We start from the raw sequence: 23711 nt of genomic DNA, 5'->3' as shown, positions 1-23711 counted from the left end.
ATATATATATATATACAGTATATATTCGCAAAATATTCGCAGTTTTTCGGAAAACAAGACATGACTTAAATAGAAAAATAATTGTGGCCTAGATTTTGCCCCAGTGACACATCACGAATTGTATTTTATAAAATATATTTATTTCGGTAATTCCAACATTTAAACAAAGCGTCATAAAAAAACACCACCTTTTTTAAGCGTTGACTAGTGTCATCACGTCAATCAAGGATTGTATTTACTCAGAAAAAGACACATTTACTTTGTTTTTACATCTCATCAGCGGCACTGGGGTGAAAATGTTGGAATATTTATTGTTATAGCGCCTCTTAGAGGCTAAACTGTTGCGCCTGTTTTCATCGTCAACAAAATATGAAATGATACAATAATAATACTTATTATTATTATTACATCACATTTTGAGCGTTTTGAAAGCGTTAGTTTCTATATAATTCCATAAATATTATTAAATGTACCAACATTTCTGATAAGTGTAAGTGTTTGTTAATTCACTAGAAACATGTGTGAGGTCTTTCGCAGGATGTGCTCTGTGGCTGCAACAAATCAAATCATCAGATATTGTAGTTCACAATTACACGTTACATTGTAGCTAATCATAATGACCAGCAACTAAACAACGAGCCCTTTTTACAGCGCGCTGCTTTTCAGCCTTGTTGCATTGTACGTCTTTAAATAAGTGTTTAATTGTGTATACTTGTATTTAACTCCTTTTGAAGCGCACCGAGCGGATGAATGAGCGGATGAATGAGTAAATGAATGAACGAATCTATTTCGTGACGTAATTCCACTTACAGACAGGCATGAGTAGTCGAGCCCACATCTCAGGCAGGGAGGAGCAATGTTTTCATGCCTGCCTTCGACCTGCAGTATTCACTGTGTTATGGCGCCCATAATGTTGCAGAAGAAGGAGTGGACCTCGTAGCGCCGTATTTTGAATCATTCGGGCGTGAGGTACCGTGTGCGTTTGGACGCTCTGGTTTGAATTTCATTTCAACTTCACTTTTGAACCGGCCATGACCGTGGAGCAGAATGTCCTCCAGCAGCATTCTCAGAAGGTAAACGTAAATGAGCTTGGCGGGTAGCTAACTTTAGCCTGGCTGTTATGTGTGCATAGTTTTGAGAATCTGAATTCCTCCATGGTCTAATATCTAAACCTGCAGCAATTTCAGTTCTCATTGCGTCGTGCTGCTAAACTGGGATCACATACGTCAATGACGGCGTCAGGTCGTTTGAAAATAGTACATTAGTGTGTACTAGGCCTTCGAAATCTAGCGCTGTGCAATGTTTTGGTAGCTGTTAGCCAATAGCAGCTAACGGTACGATGTAAAGTTGGCACGCATTTGCTAAGGCGTTGTCACAGCTGACATTTCACGTGTGTTATTGTCAACCACGACGACGCTCAGTAGCTTTAGCGTAGCAAGATGACTGTGTCGTCAGTAGAAATAAACAAGGCCAAGTGGCAGTGACAGATTCAAGTCAGTGTCAGTTCCACACCTTTGTCCGCGCAAAGGCTTTGACTTTCCCGAGGCGCATAACATTGACAGTTTCAACGTGCGGTGATATTCAGTTTGAAGGAGAGTGTGCCAGTGTTGGTGCGGTTACATGCTTTCTGGGTTACTCATCACATATCAGGTAGCTTTGTTTACAAAGTGTGTCCAGCGGTAAAGGTGGGACCAGGGCAGGGATTCACTGGCCTCATGTCATGCCACGGTAGTGTTCAAAACGTTGAAGCTATTTAGGTAAAATGTTTTCAATAAATGTAGCTAGCGTTGCTGAGTTTCTCTAGCTTCATTATTGCTTCACATGTTTATCTAACCACTTGGCTGACGTTGTTGAAGCGTTGGAAAGATGTCTGAACTGTGGGTCTAAAAATAAACGAATTAGTACTTTGTTTACGAGTATCATAATGTCTCATGTTATTATGACACTACAATTACTCAGTAATGTTGGAAGTTGTTTCAGATTCAAAAGGCATGGACTCTCAATTTCACTTAATGTCGTCATGAAGTTCACATGGTTTTATTAGCATTTATGTTTAACCTGTTTGAAGAAAAATGACATTTGAAAGTTTCAGTGAAAGTTTTATGTGAAATCCAAGTCAGCCTGTCACATGTACTGTGACCTTAGGAAGGTTTACTTTGTTTTTCAGTGGTCAGTAAATTTAATTTAAGAACACAGTTAGAAACTGGTGGAAAGAATATTTCTTAAGAAGACAAAATTAAATTCCTAACTTATTTTTAACTGTTGGCTCCTTATTTCAAAGCACATTAAAATGATTGCATTTCATAATATCCTAGATAATATGGTTTGACAGAATTCAACACTTGATGCCCACTAAAATGTGTCAGATGTCGTTTGGTTAATTCTGGTCATTACTAAAGTCAAAGATGTTTGATGTTTGTCTGTAACCCTTGCACATGCACATTAAAAATACTGTGAAAATAGTCAAAAAAGGTGTACCATTTCCTGTATACTGCCCCGTAATAATGTTTTATGTTGTTTGTCTCAAGGTATCACTTGGTGGCTAATGACCAGTGTGACAAACAGCTGTGCCAGACATGTCACATGGAGATGTGTGTGTCTGTGTGTAAATGTCAATGACAGTTTTTTTTCTGGTTGACTTGGCTCAGAGCAACTGCAGGTGTAATTTCCCTCACACTAAGCTTTGACACTGACCAAAGGCCATCGTTACTTCTCTGTTTGTTTGTCTCCAGTGGCTGAAACATTGCGACTGCATGAGGTAAATCCTATGATTCACTCTGAGTTCCAAACCACAGACAGACACAAGCAATAGTTGGCTGTATTTTAAAAACATTGTAACATAGAGTATTTCTTTCCATTCAGTGCAGTTTTCCAGGTTTTTTGTTTTTCTTTTAAGTTACATATTGAATGTCACTCTGGTCAGTGGCATGTCAGAGTAGTGGTTCCTCTTAGCTTCAAAATTCTGTTCTGCACCTTGTCATTCCAGGTTACGGGCTAAAGTATGTTGATGCTAAGGCATTAAGATGGTGGCGTTCATATAAATGAACAATTCAAGTCATTAGGTGAATAACTTCAGCCTCTGTTTAACAGGCAAGACAAAAAACAAATGTTTATGACATTGTCAAACGTGAACTTCCAACTCACTGTGGTAAACACCTCTGGTGTGACTGCAGCAGAAGCACTAATACTATTACACCAACCAGTTCTTCAATCTTTCTAAACATTTTTGTAACAACGGTTGGTCTGGTGATCAATCATTCTACTTGGTGAAATGGAGATGACCTACAGTTATTTCATTTTATGCCTCTAAGAACTTTTCTCTAAGCTCACCAGACAAGATGAGAACTGAGAGCAAGACAAAAAGAATATTTTATTACATTGTGATTATTTTAGAGCAATATAAGAGTCACTTATAGGTATACATTTTCGCAATATAAATATTAGGTATTTTACAGTTGTTTTTAGAAGTGTTTCTTCTCTGCTCAGGATTTATTCACTCGTCTCTTTACAACCAGTGCTTATATGCTTACAATCCACAGAAGGTAAAAAAATAAAGCTGGATAGAAGCTGGTGTAATTTGTTTGTGGCTGCAGCCTGGAGGCAGATGTGATGTTTCTTGTCACGACTGGATTTTATGACTTTTTTTAAATGTTTGCTCTCATGCCCTGTTCTCAAGTCTTGCAAAACACCTGTTGAAGCTGGAATTGTCAAGTGTTGCCATTAATGTTTGTTAGAGTCAGTATTTGGTTCATCAAAATAACCATTAAAGGAGGCTGCGACGGAGGAGTAGGGTTTTATGTTGCCTGCTGCACCTGTGTAAACCACTGACGATCTCACGTTCCTCTCACTCAGGACTTAATACTTCTGTCTTCAATGCTGACACTAAGTGCACTCGGCCAGTATTTATAGAGTTTCATTCAGGCTGTACATTGCAGGTTGTGTGTTGTTAGTAGTCCAGCTGATTTTGACACCATACTAAAAGGGAGGGAAGAAATGAGATGTAGACAGGGTTGGAAATCAAGAACCAAAATTGTCAAGCAACCAATTCCCAAGTCTTGTGTACGAGGCATCTGTAAGAAAATGGAAAGATAAAAGAAAACAAAACACAATTTTCCTTTTGTTTCTTATTTGTGCAATACAATTAGAATCAAAATCCTGCTATTTTCTCTGTCAGGAGCAGAAAATACTAAGAGTTATTTCTTCAATTTATATGTAGGTTGTTGTGTTTACTGTGGAAGCCTGAACAGCTTAAATCCTTTTAAGCCAAAATATGAATATTTGCAGATACATATTTATGTGTTAATTAATTAATTATTGATTTCATTAATTATTCACATTATCACATAAATTATACTTTAATTAATTGATGACATGGGTCCAATAATGCACATTGTCTTAACACTAATATCACCCAATTCATAATGTTTATTTTTTGAATTTTTCTACACCATAAAGAAATCGAGTTTCTCAAAGAGCAATAAAAATAATGACACAGCTGTAAACATCACACATTGAAATTATAATTATAGTAATAAAAAGTACAGTAGACTTTGATAAATTACTAAACCACCGGCAGTTTATCCAGCTGTCACTCTGCGTGTTAAAACCTAATTATAAGGTATGGGTCAGTAATTATAGTAATACATTTTTTTCATGTCGCTCTAATTCCATTTGCCTGCCTTTCCCTTTTTTTGTCAACAGCATCAGCAGACACTATTAAACCAGTTGAGGGAGATCACGGGAACCACTGACGTTCAGCTACTTCAGCAAGCTCTGCAGGTACACCAAACAGAGATCTGCACCAAACTCACACTAAAATGTCTGGTATCAAAATAAGCCTGAGCATTCGCATTGTTAATGTAGGTGAGTAATGGAGACCTAGCCGAGGCTGTAGCTTTCTTGACTGAGAAGAACGCCAAGGTTCCTCAGCAAGATGAGACTACCTACTACCAGACGTCCCAAGTGGCCAGTGACAGGTATATCAGTGTGGGCAGCCAAGCAGACACAAGTAAGTATCTCACTTAGTTGTCAGTTTTATTATTGTTATTACATGATGTTGTTTCCTCACTAATCTCTTAGCTCTCTCTGTATATAAGTGATGGTAAAATACAGGAGAAGCTTAGATTTTTCAGTGTTTGTGTTTGTGATTTCTCCCTGATCTAGATGTCATCGACCTGACTGGAGATGATAAAGATGACCTACAGAGGGCAATCGCTCTCAGCCTGGAGGAGTCCAGTCGTGCGTTCAGGGAGACGGGCATCACTGATGAGGAGCAGGCCATCAGCAGGTTCTTTACCCTGCAGTTCTTACAACAAAAGGCTATTTAAAAATGCATTTTTTTAAACATTTTTCCAAGTGTTTAAAAAAAGCAACACTGATCCCTGTACATATTTATAAGCTCATTGTCAGCATAGTTTCCATTGTAGTCACTGATGTAAATAGAAAATTAACTCTGACTAACAGTTACCAGAGAGCTGTTCCCGGACTGATTGTTTGAACAGTACAACCTGCTGTAGCTATCGGGGTCAAGTCAAATAATAACCAGCTTTTTAAAAATTATTTTACTTATAACTTAATAGAGTTATAAAGAAGTTAAGAAGAAACAATATAAGAAAAGTCGGCCCTGTAACTGCACAGGATTACTGGAAATGATTATTCTAGGTGTTACACTAAAGCAGGGCTCCAGGGTTGAAGAAAGATGGATAAAACACATTTTTTTGGCAGACAAAAATATTTTGCCACCTTCTATTTTTTTATTAGAGTTCTGGAGGCCAGCATAGCAGAGAACAAGGCGAGTTTGAAGCGCACCCACACAGAAGTATGGAGCGACTCACCCAACCCACATGATAGGAAGAGGATAGAAAACTGCCCTGTGGGGCTGAAGAATGTTGGCAACACCTGCTGGTTCAGTGCTGTCATACAGGTGGGTGCAAACACAGCAGCCGACCGTGCTGGTGGTCAAAGAGTCAGTGAAGAACACTGGTCTAAATTTAGGGTTTTTCCACGGTTACATTTGCCATAAATCTGCTGTTGTTTGTAAAATTGAGGATTGTATCAGTTTTAACTCTACCAATTACTTAGCATTACTCTCTAGCATTACTCACTAGCATACTTAGGATTCCTAGATAATGAAATCAGCCATTAAATGTCCTGCAGTGAATAGAAGAATTGTGTAAATATAATGTGCTGGAAAATACTGGAATTGCTGCTCTAAAATCCTTGACCACGGCTGAACTAAGTGTGACCAGTTCAAATATGCCAAATGGACTGGATACATGACCACATGGGGCCTGGCTTCTGTCTTTGTCATTTAACCTCTAACCCTGATCAGAAGCTCCAGACTGAAACTGATTCCAGTACACTTACAAGAACCCAAGTAAACAACTTTTCATTCCCTCACAACAAAACAGAAAGAAAACATTTTAATTTCATGTAAAATTTTAATTGTAGACATTATGACAAATGATATTTGATATAACAGACACATGCAACAATGACATTATTCCAAGTTAATGTAAATGATGAGACACTATGTTATAATCAAGCTTTTAAATTAAAGCGCTTACTGCAGATTACAATTGCCAGGCATGAAAGTGCTCATGTTATTATGGATAACTACAGCACTTGATTAAAAATACTTCAGTTTATTAGAAGCAAGTGTAGAGCAAACACACACAGAGGAAAAAAAGAATTATTATTCCCCAGCTACTGTAATAAATGTCTTATCAGATTGAGCTTCCTGGTTTTAGAAACTGATTTTCAATGTTTTCAACGTTGGTAAACTTTCTGTAGCAGATTTTGTAGCAGATTTTGTAGCAAATTTTGTTTTAATTTGAAGAGATTGATTATCCTATTGTAGCACAGTTTGTGTTGAGGCCTTTGACTACAGTTAACACGTCTCCTCTCTCCTCTTCGTCTTGAAGTCTCTGTTCAACCTGCTGGAGTTTCAGAGGCTGGTGCTCAACTACTCTCCACCAGCCAGAGTCCACGACCTGCCCCGCAATCAGAAGGTGAGAGTCTCCTGATTAGCCTGTTGTGGACAGTGAATTCACCCCTGAACAGTTAGCATTTATCTGTGTGTCGTGGCCCAAGGTCAGCAGCGCTAACACCCAGGTCCTTAATTGTTAATTCACTGCTTGAAAGCCTCAAGAAGTTCCCCTGCTTTACAATGTGACATAAATCCTTCACATCCCTCAACCAGGCATACATAAATATGCACTATTTCAAATTAGAAATATTAATGTTGTATCACAGTCATCACAATATGAACAGGGTAGTTTGTCAATGTTTTTTTCCCCTCAGTGCAGTCTTACTTTAAGGGTAGCTTTAGCTTCGAGAAGACTGCTGTGAGCATCTGGTTTTTGGTAGAATGATGATGATGATGATGCTTCACTCACATGTCAGTTATGTGACTGTGACCAGGAGCATAGGAACCTGCCCTTCATGCAGGAGCTCCGGCACCTCTTCTCTCTCATGGTGGGCTCTAAACGGAAGTATGTGGATCCATCGAGAGCAGTGGAAATCCTCAAAGATGCCTTCAAGTCCAGTGAATCACAGCAGGTAAGGCTCTCCACACTGTTGAACTGTGTGTTTCAGTCAACAAGTAACAGTCAAATAATGTTGAATGTGTCCAAACAGCTGTCTGAAATGCATATTAATCTATATCAGTAATGTCAAACACAATCACTCAATAGGGCCAAAATATAAAACACAGTTTATAAGTTGTGGACTGAGCAGGAATAACATTTATAGTCACTGACAATGATACAACCAGACATAAAGAATTTGGGAAGACTGCAACAGTATTGTCTTTTCGTGATGTACATCACAGTAGAACAGTTATTCTGCTACATTAGAGAATATCATCCATTCAGTGGTGAGTCACTGCCTATTATTCCAATATGAATTAGTTTATTTGTATTTTTACTGCACATGCTCCCTTTTCCAAGAAATATTAATGGACCACAAATGTCAAATGTTCTGCTCACCTAAGCATTTGCATGAAGCCAGTGTCTCTGCGGAGGTTAACCCTGGCCTCCCCTCTGGCCCCTCCACTCATCAGTCATGTCATTCCTCTGAGTATCACTAAGGTCAGAAAGGCATTGACCTGAATTACAGGATGACATTGATGTCTGTGTGAGAGTGCTCCGAGGGCATTTAGGTTCTGTTTGAAGTTCTGCAATCTGTGAGCCGCTCCACTAGGCCTTGCACCCAAAACTCAATGACAATAAGAACTTGACAGACATGACATTGATTAGACTCCTTAAACCTTTCTTGCCTCAAATGCATTTAATCCAGGAGTTTGACTTTGTGACCCCTCTTGTTAGAAGCGCTGTACTGTAATTGGTCTTGTTGTACGTGTTTATACGTGTGCCTGGCTCCACAGCAGGATGTCAGCGAGTTCACCCACAAACTGCTTGACTGGCTGGAGGATGCTTTCCAGATTAAGGCTGAGGAAGACAGGTAATTACAACCAACAACCCATTCAGTCACTTTATAAAAAAAACATTTATTCAAAGAATGATTTAAGAAAATATGTGGATGTCACACCCATAATTATTATTATTACTATTGGGAGTAGTAGTAATGGTATAGTTTTAGTATTAGTATTTTTTTATTATTATTATTGTTATTATTATTGCCTTCCAACAGTGAGCAAGATTTCAAGCTTTTGCAGTAAGAATAGACCATAATTCCACCTGCAAAATCAACACAACAATTACAATAAAGGATGATTGTAAATCAATTAGATGTGTGCTTTCTGTGCGTGAGTGCATGTAAGCGCTTTTAAAATTCTAGACTGATTTTGTTTGTTTTTTTGTCAAGTGTACCAACTTTTCTTGTTCTGAACTGGTTCTGTTTATTAAGCAGAATGCTACACACTTCTAGCCAGCAAATCAAGTGTAACGCTCATAACATTTGACTTAAACTCAAGGCTAATGTTTTGTTTTTAGGGAAGGTGAAAAACCAAAGAACCCTATGGTGGAGCTTTTCTACGGTCGCTTCCTAGCTGTGGGTGTCCTGGAAGGTGAGAAGAGGTGTTAAATTAAATCCTATAATGAGAAAAAGTGTGGGGTGCCTGAAGAATTAAGGGTAGATTAAGCATTAGGTTGCTCTGATTACAGCAGCCAGAAGGCTAGCAAGTTCTTGCTCTGAGTAATGAAAGGTGACCTTGTCGTAATGAGATGTGGTTGATGTAAAAGAGGCGAGTGGTTTGCATTGATTGTGGAAGACCTTGACGGCTGATTGACATTGCACTTATTATGCATGACAACACTGGCCCAGAGCCACCAAAGCTGAGCCAGTGGACTCTGCTGCTCATAAAATGACCTTAATGCCTCATTTACATGTCCGCCAGCTACTACTCTCCTCTTCTTTTTTTGGGCTGGATGAATGGAGGAGGGGGGTTCTTATCATAGTGCTGTGATCCATTAAGTAGATATGCTTAAGTGGGTGGGCTGCACAACTGAAAATCAACTTCATTCAAGTGACTGTGATGCATCCCCGTTAGAAGAATAATAATAATTCATATTATTGTTATTACCTTTTTTTCTACATGACAGTGATGTAAATAATTAATTCATCAAGACTCGTTGTTAGCTTTCAGACAGGTCATCAGTTGTGACTGATTTGTTTCTGTGTGTGTTGGTGATTGAACAGGTAAAAAATTTGAGAACACAGAGATGTTTGGACAGTACCCGCTGCAGGTAAACGGCTTCAAAGATCTCCACGAGTGTCTCGAGGCTGCAATGATCGAGGGTGAGATCGAGTCGCTGCACTCGGCAGAGAACTCCGCCAGGTCTGGACAAGAGGTCAGTGTCTAAGTTCAACTACTGTTTTACAGTGTTTAGTAAATGTTTGGTATCCTTAGTTAGTTTGTTTTGTGCTGGAGAAGTCAACATGTCTAAAGATGTTTTAAATGACATGAAACTTGTAATAATAAAATAAAATGATGGTTTGAATGTTATAAATGTAAAAAATAATCGGGTTGCACATCAAATAGATTTTCACTGTCATTCAGTATTTAACAATTTTGGAATTTGATCAGTGCGTCAGATAAGTGTGTCCCATGAATCAGCAGTCTTCTGAGAATTACAATGAAAATGGTTTCTGACAAGTAACTAATGATAGTCTGGTTTACTTGGTGGTAAAATATACCAATAGATCTATGATCAGTTTATGGACAAGTGTCACCAATGTCTTTGGTGTACCAGTACATGTACCTGCAGGTTTATAGACACAAAACAATTTAAAAATCAGTCCTTTTAGGCATTTTGACTGAAATCACTGCCTGCTAATAGTTCATAGTGTTGATCCTCACGTGCTGTAAGAGCAGACGGGGTTGAATGAGCAACAGAGTGACTGGTCTGACTCCCTCTGAGGACAAGTCTGACTAGGTGTTTTCCAGTTTCTTCTGTGGTGTGGAAATGACGTTGGAGTTAGTCATCTCGATATCAGTCAGTGGCAGTGACCTTACAGACAGTGACTTAGGTTAATGTGTGCTCGATATCAGTCAGTGGCAGTGACCTTAAACTAAACCTTAGACTAAACAAGTTACACCAACAGTTTAGACCACTGTAGGAATGTTGAGGAATACTAAGCAACATTAGTATTCCTCAACATTCCTTTAGCCTCAGTACACCTAAATCTGTTCTTTGTCAAACAAGTCATATTAGAACCAATACAGCAAAGAAAAAGTAATATGTACATATTGTATTTTGTAACTTAAAATAAGTAATGTAATATTTTCCTTTTAGCACTGGTTCACAGAACTCCCTCCTGTGTTGACCTTTGAACTGTCGAGATTTGAATTCAACCAAGCACTCGGACGACCTGAGAAGATCCACAACAAGCTGGAGTTTCCTGCCATGCTCTACATGGACAGGTAACACACCTGATAAGAAGATGTCTTCACAGTCAATCCTCTCTCTGGTCTACTCTGTATTGGCAGTATGATGTGTAATGTTCCATATAATACCATTGTAAAACAGCAATACTTGTTGAAGAAAAATTATCTGTTGATAATTTGGTACAATGCTGGATATTTAGATTAATGTTGAAGTTGGTGGAGAGTCGTAAGTGGTTTTTTTTCCATCTTCTGTTTATGATCAAAAGTGTCAGGTATGCACATTGTGCAACAAGTTTAACACCAATGCCTCTGCTGTCGTTTCTGCCTTGTCAGGTACATGGACAGAAACCGAGATGTTACACGAATCAAGAGGGAGGAGATCAGGAGGCTTAAAGAACATCTGACACTGCTCCAGCAGCGACTGGAGAGGTCCGTTTCTATCTTTCTCTCATTTCGTCCTTCTCTTGTTTCTCTCTTCCTTGACACCCTCTCTTCTCTTTAACCCCTGCTCTTTACACTTTCTCTTTCTCAGGTATCTGAGTTATGGCTCTGGCCCCAAGAGGTTTCCTCTGGCAGATGTCCTCCAGTATGCCATGGAGTTTGCCTCTAGTAAGCCTGTGTGCACTTCTCCAGTTGAGGATATCGACTCGTCTACGCCCCCTGGTGGCGCAACAGGACAACAGTTGCCCCCACCAAGGTAGATTTAAAAACGGCCCCAAATTTGGTTTTCCTTAATAGAGACACAATGTGATTCAATTTGATAGATAGATAGATTTCTTATACATTCTTTTGAGTAGTTTCAAATTGGATCTAAAAATTGAAAATAACAATATCCTGCATTTTAGTTTTATTTTTGATAGATTTAAGTTACTTCTTTTTTATTAGAAAAATAACTTTTCAGACCATAAGCATGCAACATTAATGAACAAGACATTTTCTTTGAACAGAGCTCTGTTTAAACTTGAGAGTCACTGTTTCTCTGAACAACCACTGCTGTTGTGCACAAATCTAACACTTCTGTCACTGTGTTAATCAATTGGACATCGATCCAAGGCATTTTTGTAAATGTGCCTGGTCTTCATAGTTTGACTGTGTTTTCTATCTGTAGCATAGTGGAGCACGACTCCTTGCCCCCTCTAGAGACTTCAGGCTCAGCTTCAGGTCCCACCCCAGCTCCTGCTGTGGCCCAACAACAGAGAGTGCCCATACATAAACCCTTTACCCAGTCCCGCCTTCCTCCTGACCTGCCTATGCACCCTGCCCCACGACACATCACTGAAGAAGAGCTGAGGGTGCTTGAGAGCTGTTTGCATCGTTGGAGGAGTGAAGTGGAGAATGACACTCGAGGTGCGACCACCTGCCTCAGAAACTGTACACAGATGTTTGTTGTTGTTGTTGTTGTTTCTCTGTCGCCATCTCTCTCCTTAATCACTGGCAAAATGTGCATTTAATTTGCACTTAGAAATAAACCGAGTCATCTCCTCTCCCCACCAGATCTGCAGGGCAGCATAACCAGAATCCACAGAACCATTGAACTAATGTACTCAGACAAATCAATGATGCAGGTGAGCAACAAGACGTGTTTTCAGTACTTCTCACCAAAACTGACCACTCAAGTCAAGTTTAAAAGTCCTTTTGGTGTTCTAGGTCCCATATAGGCTTCATGCCGTGCTCGTCCATGAGGGCCAGGCCAACGCAGGCCACTACTGGGCCTACATTTATGATCCTCATCAGCGCTGCTGGATGAAGTATAACGATATCTCTGTGACTAAGTCGTCCTGGGAGGAGCTGGTCAGAGACTCGTTTGGAGGCTACCGTAATGCCAGTGCCTACTGTCTCATGTACATCAATGACAAGAAGCCCTTTCTTATAGAAGGTACAGGTGACTCTATTTTACCCATAGATATGAGTCAAACTGATTCCTGTCAGACCCTCAACCTGTGTTTTGTTTCAGGGGTTTTTTTGTCCAGCAGAATCTCCTCAGTATACTCTCTGCTGAATATGTGTGTTGTCCTCTTTGCAGAAGAGTTTGATAAGGAAACGGGGCAGATACTCAGTGGCATGGACAAACTGCCTCCTGACCTGAAGCATTACGTGAAGGAGGACAATGAGCTCTTTGACAAAGAGGTTCAGGAGTGGGACATCATGCAGGCTCGCAAGAACCAACAGGAGAAGCTGGCACTGGCCACAGCGGCAGCAGCAGCAGCTGCTGCTTCTTCAGCAGCTTCCACCACTTCCTCCTCTCCTCAGCCCATGAGTGTTGGATCCAGCCCTCCAGAAAACACAGGTCAGTCATTTTTAAGGGGCAAAAAGTTGTGGCTAATATATTCAATGTAAATAATATTTTTGAAAATGTGAAAATCCAAAATTTCTCTCATGTGGTTGCTGTTTTGTCCCAGCAGTTCCCCAGCAGGACCCAGAGTACATGGAGCAGCCGTCACCCACGAATGACTCCAAGCACCTGCAGGAGGACACTGAGCGCGCCATCTCCAGAGCTGTGGCAGAACAGGACGAGAGAAATCCTGAAGCTGTGTTAAACGCTGTACGTAAAATCAAAATAACAAGTCGAAATATGTCATCGTCTCATCATTAGGGAACGTCCTCCGTCAGAATACTTTTAAAATCTATGCAATTGCACTTTAAATTTAAATGACAAAAACACAAAATGTAATTGACAGTGGATTTAAATCACAGTAAATAAATATTTAATGTTTCTGGCCCTCCCTGTGTGCCTTCAGAGCTAGGATTTATTTTTGTTCATCTCTGAAGTTTGAGCTCCGTCATGAAATTTTACCATAATTTTTCTAAATAACCTGTTTATGATCCTACATTCCCATTAAAACAGAGTCAAAAAAGTGTAAATTTTCCAGTCAAAAGAAAATTGTATTCAGAAAATAAAACCAGCAAAACAAAGAAATCACATTTTGTTGATAAAACAGTGTTGCTTCCATAGAAAAGACTTCCTGACATCACCAGCAGGTGTCAGTATAATTTAAGTCAGTGGACTAAAACGCTGGATACACATGTAACCAATTTTTTAAATTTATATTATTACTGTAAGTTTAATTATTCTTTTTTTTTTTTTTTAGTTTTAGTTTTCCACTTTATATAACGTCCCTTGTCTTTCCATCACTTTCTGTTCCCCTGTGTCATCTGTCCACTCTCTCTCCCTCTACAGTCTGTCCCTTATCCTACTTCCCCTCAGCCTGAGGTCCAGGTGAGCAGCCCCTCTACACCTCCTCCTGACCTGGTCATGGAGGATGAGTCCCCTTGTCAGCGCACCGTAGAGGTGGCCATTCCCAATGTGGGGACATTTGTCATTGAGTCAGAAGAGGGGGGTTATGATGACGAGGTAGCTCTTGGTCTAATGAATTTCCTCTTCCTTTTGTGTCCAATGTGCTGAGACGCCTGTTCCTCTTTGATGCACGACGCAAACGCATCATTGCGCATTGACATTGCACGACACTGGATTTTTCACACCTGGCAAATTCTGACACTTCACGCTGACTGACTTTAAGAGTAGCTTGGGGCTAAAGATAATGCAGTCTCACTGATCTGTTTTCACGGCCGTTCTGGTTGACCCTTGTGTGCTAGGTCTGTTTCTTAAGCCCGTCTGCATCCTGGTACAGAATGGAGTTAGCCTCGAAGAACTGTTTATTCACATCTGTTACTGTCACCTGACAAAGGTCAAGACTGTCATTATAATCATGGAGAGACATTAACCTTACATTTGTTTTCCACTTCATATCAAACACTTTACTTTTGTAAGGTTGATCACTGTTAACCAGTACCAAAATGATTCTGGGTCTGGAACTTACCAACCAGACCTCTATAAATTCCAGCTTTATTTTTCCTCTCTGTTTTTACGAGCAGTTGTTAGCATCTACATCGGTACATTTTATTGTTAGTGGTGAGGTGTGCAAATTTAAAGTTCTTTCATAAAACATAGAAAGACAGAGAGAGTCAGGCACAGGATCCAGATGCAGTTTAATGACAGCTGACATTGATCTGCTGTGTGTTGGTTAAAACATAGCGATCGCTTTGTATCCAATGCCACAGTATTACACAAACAACAGTGTTTTTTTTTACTTATTACAATGAGCACATTGAAGTAGACATATTTATACAGGAGTAGAAAGAAAGTTACTAATTTTATATTAAGAACTGCTGTTAAAAACATAAGGTGCATGGGCTTAAAGCTGTCCTTCAGTGACTTCAGTTCTAGTCTGTGTTGGACAGACTTTGTGCTGTTGTATCGGTGGCGGCTGCTCTGCAGTGATGTGATGTTTCCAGCCTGTCGTCCCTGCTCATTCACTGATCAGTCACACATGGTGTTGTATGGCTGCTTTGGTTTTCTTCCACTTTATGGGTGAGGTCTATGCATTGTGTCATTGAACGGACTGGCTTCCTCTGACTCATTCGTCACCCTAACCAGTGCATGAGTTGCTGAGTGATACCTAGCATGCGCTGTCTGTGGGAGGCTTTACTGTAGTGCCCATGAGCACATGATGTAGAGGTTTGGCCTTGTCCCCAGAACCTGTTGTTTTGATTAACATGGTTCCTGCTTCCTGGGCAGGCAATGATGACCCCCAACATGCAGGGTGTAATCATGGCCATTGGCAAATCCAGCAGCATTTATGAAAAGAATGGGCCTGAGGCAGCATTTTTTAAGGTATTCCCTATCTCTCCTTCACTGTTCCTCATTCTTTTTTCACCTCCACCTTGCTCTTCTCTGTACGTCAGTCAAACCATCGATGTTCTTGTATGTTCTTTCTCATATATGTTATGATCTTCAGTTATCAGAACCTCTCTTACATAATGTACTACATATTGCTTATATTCTTAATTGGCAAACAAGTCTGTCTAACTGTAAATATTAAAAAAGACACTTTTCCTTAAGCAGTTGTGATTTTGTTACGTAAAACAGACGTGCTCATAAACTTTTAGTCAACTCTTAAATAAAGAAAATGTTTTTCAGTAATGGCAGTGATGTTTAGAGATGGTAAATGTCAGTCCATGTTTAATTGTGCAGTGCAGTACTTGTACTAGAACACTGGACAGACAGGGTGCTTTTTATGTTTGCATTTATGGGAAAACAATCTTGTTGTTATGGCTGAGTGCGTAATCTGTAGAGTGATTTTCATGAATATCCTCTCTGCAGGTGATCCATATCCATTCTAACCACGACCTGTCACTTCCTTGTTTCTGTTTAGGCCATAAAGCTGGAGTATACGCGCCTTGTGAGATTTGCCCAGGAGGACACGTCCCCCGAGAATGACTATCGACTGCAGCACGTCATTGTCTACTTCATTCAAAACCAAGCTCCTAAAAAGATCCTGGAGAGAACTCTGCTCACACAGTTTGCTGACAGGAACCTGGCCTTCGATGAGAGGTAGTTCAAATGTCACACTCTACAACAAACTTGTGTTAAAGTCGAACTGTCAGTTCCAGTGAACATTAGTACTGTTACAGGCAAATGTACTACAGTAGTGTGTATACGAGTATATGAGTATACATGATCCAGTTGTCCTGAACTTAGCTCAAAATATCGTTACAAGTTTAATGCAACATAATCAGTCTTTCATAGAGATTCCACTGTACAAATACAGGCATACAAAAAAGGCTGTTTAAATGAAATAAAGTGAATTGCAGTTCAAAGCCAAGATATTCTGTGGTTTTAATTAGTTTAATGTTATCTTTCAGATATCATATTTCAGGAACTAAAGTTGCACCATGTACAAGCCACAGCTGAAAATCAGTTTAATTTGTGTTTAACTGCATGACGGGCAGGAGACCTGTCAGAGCCCTATAACCGAGTGGTGTCTTCTTCCAGTGGCATACATGTTGCATTGCAAATGTTTTAATACATTTTGCACATTTAGAGGAGGAGTTAAAATCATTTTTGTATTCAACTCCTGAGGAATATTCTGTGTAGTATCAGCAGTTTTTCATAGTAGTCATTGTTGTTTAGGGTGTTCTCCTCAAATTAACCAGCAGAGGGCAGCAGAGGCCTATTCCGGCATTATCGTTTCATCTGCTCTCCACACAGAGAATGTATTTCATTTGGTCAATGCTTTCAACCTATAAATGCTTCCTGATGTGTCTTCCTTCTTTTTTTAAACACAAATCTCCTGGGACTCATGCCCAACAATGATCTTTTTAATGCTGCTGGCGAATTTCAAGATTCCTTCCCAGTGGTATTCTGGCACTCATGTCCTTAGGCTGCCTAATGCTCCGCACTGTCTCCTAAAACTTTTCAACTACACTTGTTGGCCTCAATCCATATTCATGAGTGAAAAATTGATTTCTCCTTTCTCCTCTATTTTGAGCCGGATAATTAGATTTATGTGTTCATGTGGCCTCAATAGGGGCCTCGGGAGGAGCGTTTCACTTCTCCTCTCAGCTCTGAAGAGTGTTTCATTAGGGCCATGTTTAGGCCTAGGGGCAGGGTGGACGGTTTCATCTCCCCGAGTAACTGTCAGTGACTCAACCGTTTTTTGCTGTGTTCCCACCCCCACAGATGCAAGAGCATTATGAACGTGGCACGTGCCAAACTGGACCTAATTAAGCCGGAGGAGGTCAACATGGATGAGTATGAGGTCAGCGGTGACCTGTTCTTTAAAGCCGATGCTGTGACGTGGCTTGGGGACCAGCCGTTGTGCCGGTGGAATTTCTCAGGGACTTTAATTAATTTCCACTTGTCTTCATCAGATCTGGCATCAGGACTACAGGAATTTCCGTGACACGACCGTCTTCATGCTGACAGGCATGGAGCTCTTTCAAAAGTCGAGGTACAGTGAGATCTTTTTTTCCAAGCTCCCCTTAAAAAAGAACAAACAACCTCCTGGCTCTAACTTATGCAGGTTTCATAGCAGCCAGTAAATATTGAAGTTTCTCCTGTAGGGGGCAGCAGCACAGTTCCAAACTTTGTCATTGTGCAGCCACGGGTTCACAGAGTTTACATCTCCTTTTCAGTAGTTCACACTTAAACTTCAAAGTAAAACTTTGATGTTCTTTTTTCTGAGCGTAACAGTTGTCACTTGACGTTGTTTCCACTGCAGTTATGTGGAGGCGCTGATGTATCTGATTTACTCCTATCAATACAACAAGGAGCTTCTGTCCAAAGGCGTGTACAGGGGTCACAGCGAGGAGTTGCTTGGGTTCTACCGTCGGGAGTGTCTGCTGGTGAGTTGGTTGGTGACTAAAACAGAAAGCCAACTTGTCAGATGGCTTTTGAAATAGTGCTTGTGTTCTTCTTCTTTTGTCACACGTCTGTTTAAATCGATCACAGAAGAGGTGAGCCGTGGACCAATGTCTCTCTTGTCCCCACAGTCTGCACCAGAGGTTGTCATTGTCGTCTTCTCGGTCACTCCCTCTCCTCTCTGTCAAACTTTCTCTGCTAAAGTGACTCAGCAAAACGACCGTAGCCAGACATTTCCCCTTTAATTCGGAGCTGTGCTGCTATAATCAAATTGCTCTTGCTGAGATATTGCATTGGCTCACTCACTACCCACAAAAGATTCCACTGAAGATTTTTCATTTGATACTGACAGATGAAAATCCTTTCAGCGTTGTGATGTGAGCGTCTTTTCATTTCACTCCCACCAAGCTCCAGGCTGCACTCTGGTATTATTGGTTAGGTCTGTGGGTATTTTGGTCTGATCAGCCTCATACTGATCCTCAGCAGCCCCCTCTCTGCTGCACTCAGTAACCTTACACCAGCATTGTGCTTATAATGTAATCACTGGAGTGGGAATAGGAAGCAGGAGGGCCTGCGAGTGTAAACACATTACCATGGGACACAAGCGTGTCCTGAGCTAACCTCAAACCTCAGCGCTGCACAGCACGATCACATTTGGTCATCTCAGATCTCTGGCCAGAACTTCTGGCTCCGTCCGCTCAGCTGTTTACCTTCAGCTCTTGTTTTAATTGAAAACATTGCTAACATTGACATAGTTAATGTACTTGGATGTTTTGCAAATCCAGAGCCACGGTCCCTGATTCCAAACTGGCTCGGTAAAAAATGGCTCGTTACCTCAGAGAGAGGAGGTCAGAGAGTTTGTCTGTGACAGCAAGGTGGTTGCAGCCAAGAAGTGGAAGAAAAGCTTGTATCCACTCGCATGAAACATCAGGCCCTTGTTAAGCTCCGGTGGCAGCAGGATTACTGTTAGTACTTGGGCTGTTCAGCATTTATCTGTTACATCAAATGGGAAAACCTTGACCAGAAAGAAAACAGTACAAGAAATGCTAATTATATGAAAATCAAAAATCATAAAGTGTGCGCTACAAGCTACTTTAGAAATAACACAAATAAGAGACACATTTTTTTTCTTCTGGAGTACCTAAATTATAAGAATGAAAGGTTGACGTCATTGTTCCCTCTGCAAGATCGTTCTGCCTACAGGCTGTGAGGGCAGCATGGCCTTGTCTTAATAAACAATGGGGACCGTCTCCCCAAAGGGGTAAGAAGCAGAAACACCACATGAAGTCAGAGGGGGGCAGGGAGGTGCCGGTGGTCTAGTTTTATTTCTTTTGGCCACACTGAGGTCTGATCAACACAGCACTAACCATGGTGACTCCAATTAGGCATCAGTATAATAACTTTTCAGGCTGATTTGATGAGAACTCAGTAAAAGGTAATTACACCTTCTCCTAATGTAGGTTTAAAACAAATGCAGACTAACAGGAAGAGGCTCAAACTGTCACTGTGGCCGTTAGCAGTGACGGCTTGATTAAGATAATTATTCACTGCTTTTACAAAATCCCCCTGACGTTACCGCGGCATGTCAAACCCTTCTTTTGTTTTTCTGCCAAAGAAATTAAACGAACAAGCGGCAGCCATGTTTGAATCCGGAGAGGAACCAGAGGTGACGACGGGCCTGGGGATCATGAATGAGCTGGTCGTTCCCTGCATCCCCCTGCTGCTGGCTCACGACGCAGAGAGAGACCTGTTGGCAGTGGAGGACATGAGGAACCGCTGGTGCTCTTACCTGGGCCAGGAGATGGAGTGTAAGTCCCCGAGAGTCGACCTGCACAGCACATTGTACTTCATCCACAGATCATCGCAATTAATGCTGCAATATGTGGATTTGTTACACATTCAAATCTTATATCTTATTATAAATCATTTGTGAATTGAGGAAACTAATTGTTGCCGTTTCCACTGTTGGAATTTTGGCCCCAAACCATCATGATGTACCGTTTACCAGGGGAAGCGGAGGGGGCTAAATTGTCTCCCGTCCTTTTATATAGTGTGGTCTGCTCCACCTCAGCGTCCTCTCTGCAGTGATCCATAAATCCACCGACACCTACCTGAACCAGTAATTCTCTTGAGTGTATTGACCTGAGCCCACTCTTCTATATCACCGTGCTTCTATTATTTAATGATTAGGGACTAATGAATATTTTCCACATCAGTTCTCAACTATCTCCTCCACCCACAGCCAGTCTGCTTTTAATGAGAAATGTTTGTCTTAAGGACCTGCTCCGCCCTGTAACTGCTAATTTTAGCCCGCAGTGTCATGACAGGGACCAGGAGAAGTCTGAAGAATCTCATTATCACTAACGTACATGCTAAGTTGATTAAGTAGCCACGCTACTGTATATTAGCAGAGGACCTTGGCTCAGAGTGCAGTTTTCTTTAGACGTTGTCGGGTTTTTTTTCCAAAGTGGTTTCGACAAATTCAGAAGCTCACCATTTTTAGACAAAGTTTGAAGCTAAAGTGTTCAAACTTCTCTTCACTAGATTTAAGGAACAGCCCTACTGTCATCCCTCCTCCACAGATAGTTGGCACAATAGAGTGGGCTAGGTAATGTTTTCCTGGTATTGACTAATCCGGACTCATCCATCAGTCTGTCAGAGAGATAAGACTGACTGCCCCCCCCCCCCACAGAACACCTTCCCACTGCTCCACAGTCCAGGGTTGGTTTTGCTTCTGCTCTATAAAATCCAATAAGAGTTTGTTTGATGATACCTGGTGAAGATTTCTCATCTGTGCTCATCCACAGAAGTCCGGTCCAATGTTAGAACCAGAGGAAATTTAGAACTTTTCACTTTCACTCCACAGTGTTGGGAACGGCATTGTTGTTTTACAATTGTGCACAGGATTTTTTACTTTCTGACTTTACTGCTGTTATCCAAATTCTATCTAGGTTGCTAGAAATTTTACAAATTAACTTCTAGAGATGATACGCTTATGTACAGATATGCTGTAAACCAACGAGTTAAAATTACCGGTAAACTAAATACCAGTGTTCTTTGATGCAGTGGAAAATGTGTGTCCTCTACAGCAATGGGTTAAAAACCAAAATCAAATTCTGTTGAAATTCCACCTTGAACCTTTCATTTCTGTCCAAATAAACAGCACAGCGTTCACTGCTATGCTGTGGAGAAGCCACTCCTCTGCGTATGTTGTGATTTTCTCACAGACTGTATGTTTCCAAAATTCCCCTGGTGTCAGTTACCAATATTACTGACCTCTTCAGGACAACACCCACTCTGTGGGTTCATTTTCGGCAAAAATAATAATGCTAGTAATATTTTCATATAAAGTTCAGAGCTGGTGAATGGGTCCAAATATTCATCTGAACATTATAAGGTGTTTTACTTCATTTTCCAACCTGCCTGAGATGTGCTCTTACAGTTGTCATTGTGTGACCTCAGTGAGTCAGGCACGGACACCACCCAGTCAGAGAGTCAAATAAGGTCAACCTTTAAGTAACAGTCTGTGGGAAAATGCACACACTGTCTTTTAAATGATTCCTTGGAGGAAAAGAAAACAGGAGTGGAAGAGATTCTGTTTTTATCAGAACATTCCAGAATCATTCCACAGAGAGTGTCTTCTCTGAAACCCAGGCCCATGTTCTGGAAAGTACAACATTATCACCCAGAAGTCGTCAGTTCATGTTGATGGACGTGTTTTCTACCTTCGTATTTAGAGATAATCTTCTTCGAATATTTTCCAGTTGATGAGGTTGTGAAGTCATTTTTCACCTTTCACTATCTCTCTCTGTCTCTGCCAACAGCCAACCTTCAGGAAAAGCTCACCGACTTCCTCCCCAAGTTACTGGACTGTTCGACGGAGATCAGAAGCTTCCACGACCCTCCCAAGGTTCCGTCCTACTCCACTCTGGAGCTGTGTGAGCGCTTCAGCCGCATCATGGCCGCCCTTGGCAGGGTGCCCACGGAGGAGAGATGAGTTCACAGAGACGGCCCGGCTCGTCTCTCGTTTCACAGGCCCGGCCCTGGGCAGAAATCCATGGACTTCTCTTAACCCATGCCTTCCTTATAAATCCAGGGGTCACTCAATTCTTGCTGTTACTATTCTGTTACTCTTTATGCTGCTACCGGTTTTATCTTGATAATTATTATGTCGTTTTAATTTCAAGCAAGACACGAAAGAGGAAGGTTGCTGAGAGTCCAGAACTGTCGGCGGAAATGCAGGCGGAGACACCGAGGGGGTTAAAAGGAAGAAAAAGAACTGTGGTGATCCTGCAGTGGTTAATATTTAAGCACATTCTGCTTCAGCTTTGTTGAAAAAGTTTGAGGGTTTTTTTCCACAGGTCACGACTGTTGTTATTGCCGTTTGATTCAAGCTTATCCAACCACGCTCTTATCCCCTCCTGAAGCAACCCTCTCCACGTGAAGAGGCCCCCGCCCCCGCTGCTCTGCCTCCCCTTTGGTACAGTATTACCATGTTTTGTTTTATTTTTCTAAGGAAGAAAGGAAGAGAGCCTTCTCATCTATCAGCGGCTCGGAGGATCTCAGATGGGTCTCGTGTCTTCTCGGACTGCGCCAGACTGAGATGTTTTAAGTGCTGTGGTAGACAGCCATGGTCTTCCTGTGGCTTGTTAATAAATTGAGAGAATAAAATTTTATTTATGGCCCTTTTAGGCCAAATAAAACTGCTCTGCCTCATCGTTATTTGTATTTAACCTCACTTGCACTCAAACATTTTCAAACATAACCATAAGGACAAAAAAAATCAATGTCTCACTCAAATTTCCTTTAAGAGAAACAAGAAGCGACTGTAAGCAGAATCGTATGTCCGGAGAAATAGATTCATCTGCAGGTTGTTGTGACGAAGGGGCAACAGACGTGTGTATTTTGTTGGCGTCAGTTGCCCTCATCCAGGTCGTAGGCATTGCTTCATTTTTTTAATCAGACAATTAGTCACATATTGTATAAAATGCAGAACATTGCAGCAAATATTATTTACCAACTCCTTAAATGTCAGGAGAAAGACTTTCAGTCAGGAACGCTGAAATAGAAAGTTCACGTTAAGGACATACTACAAACTGGCAGCTGTCTGTCAGCACAGAGTGTTCTCCTGGGGACATGCCGTGCTAACAAGCAATTAGAAAAAGACCTACAGCAGACGCTAGTTGAGCATACCTGCAAAAATACAGAACTAGCAGAAGAGGAAATGGTAACAGAACAGAGGCCGATGTGACAGAGCACAGACCATTCTGCTACGCTAGTTTGTTTAAATGTACAAATAGAGGCTCAATTATGAAACAGTAAACCCCAGGAATTACCTGCCTCTCAGGTGTGTACAGTACAGTAAATGGTAAACTATATATATAAAAAAAATCTGTGGAAAGTATAAATGGTTGAATTGTAAAATCTAAATCTTGACACACAAGTACAGTAGTATGTTTACACTTTTCAGTGTTGTTTGAAGCGTTGAGTTGGCTTTGGTTAATTTAGTTGGTGCAGCTTCTGTGATCCCTCATTGGAGGGTTATTGTACACATTTAATCATCATACAAAAGTAAACTAATCTGTAAGTGCAGGGCTCCCCAATCACCGAGCCTGGGACCAGTACCGAGCCGTGGATCATTTGGTACTAGACACAAAAAGG

At 40.9% G+C, this 23711-nt stretch overlaps 1 protein-coding gene across 11 annotated transcripts; it reads left to right on the top strand.

The window, feature by feature from the left end:
- Positions 1–828: 828 nt before the first annotated feature.
- Positions 829–22753, top strand: usp25 (ubiquitin specific peptidase 25). Of its 11 annotated transcripts, none has more exons than XM_017041889.2 (26): positions 829–1073; positions 4702–4779; positions 4864–5008; positions 5164–5287; positions 5761–5923; positions 6924–7010; positions 7423–7560; positions 8390–8463; positions 8955–9028; positions 9661–9812; positions 10758–10885; positions 11183–11278; positions 11382–11546; positions 11958–12196; positions 12344–12414; positions 12497–12725; positions 12873–13136; positions 13249–13391; positions 14028–14201; positions 15426–15521; positions 16063–16241; positions 17370–17448; positions 17561–17640; positions 17911–18034; positions 19666–19858; positions 21875–22753. In XM_017041889.2, exons 1-26 carry the CDS (start codon positions 1032–1034, stop codon positions 22045–22047), a joined length of 3510 nt encoding a protein of 1169 aa, XP_016897378.1. In that variant the 5' UTR covers positions 829–1031; the 3' UTR covers positions 22048–22753. The 11 variants fall into 11 exon arrangements, with proteins under 11 accessions (XP_016897378.1, XP_016897376.1, XP_016897374.1 ...); XM_017041887.2 differs by having other exon boundaries at positions 7405–7560; XM_017041885.2 differs by having other exon boundaries at positions 7405–7560; positions 8387–8463.
- Positions 22754–23711: the final 958 nt, after the last annotated feature.

The sequence above is a fragment of the Cynoglossus semilaevis genome, chromosome 19 (genome assembly GCF_000523025.1).
Source record: "Cynoglossus semilaevis isolate Cse_v1.0 chromosome 19, Cse_v1.0, whole genome shotgun sequence".
Taxonomy (NCBI): domain Eukaryota; kingdom Metazoa; phylum Chordata; class Actinopteri; order Pleuronectiformes; family Cynoglossidae; genus Cynoglossus; species Cynoglossus semilaevis.
The sequence above is the reverse complement of the archived record's forward strand: the minus strand, read 5'-3'. Positions and strand labels throughout refer to the sequence as shown.

Excerpts from the sequence above, each read along its gene's own strand:
- usp25 (XM_017041885.2), top strand. The coding sequence starts at position 1,032 with ATGACCGTGGAGCAGAATGTCCTCCAGCAGCATTCTCAGAAG. Across the intron at positions 7,561-8,386 it reads AGTCCAGTGAATCACAGCAG|CAGGATGTCAGCGAGTTCAC; the intron begins GTAAGGCTCTCC and ends CTGGCTCCACAG. Across the intron at positions 17,449-17,560 it reads TCAACATGGATGAGTATGAG|ATCTGGCATCAGGACTACAG; the intron begins GTCAGCGGTGAC and ends TGTCTTCATCAG.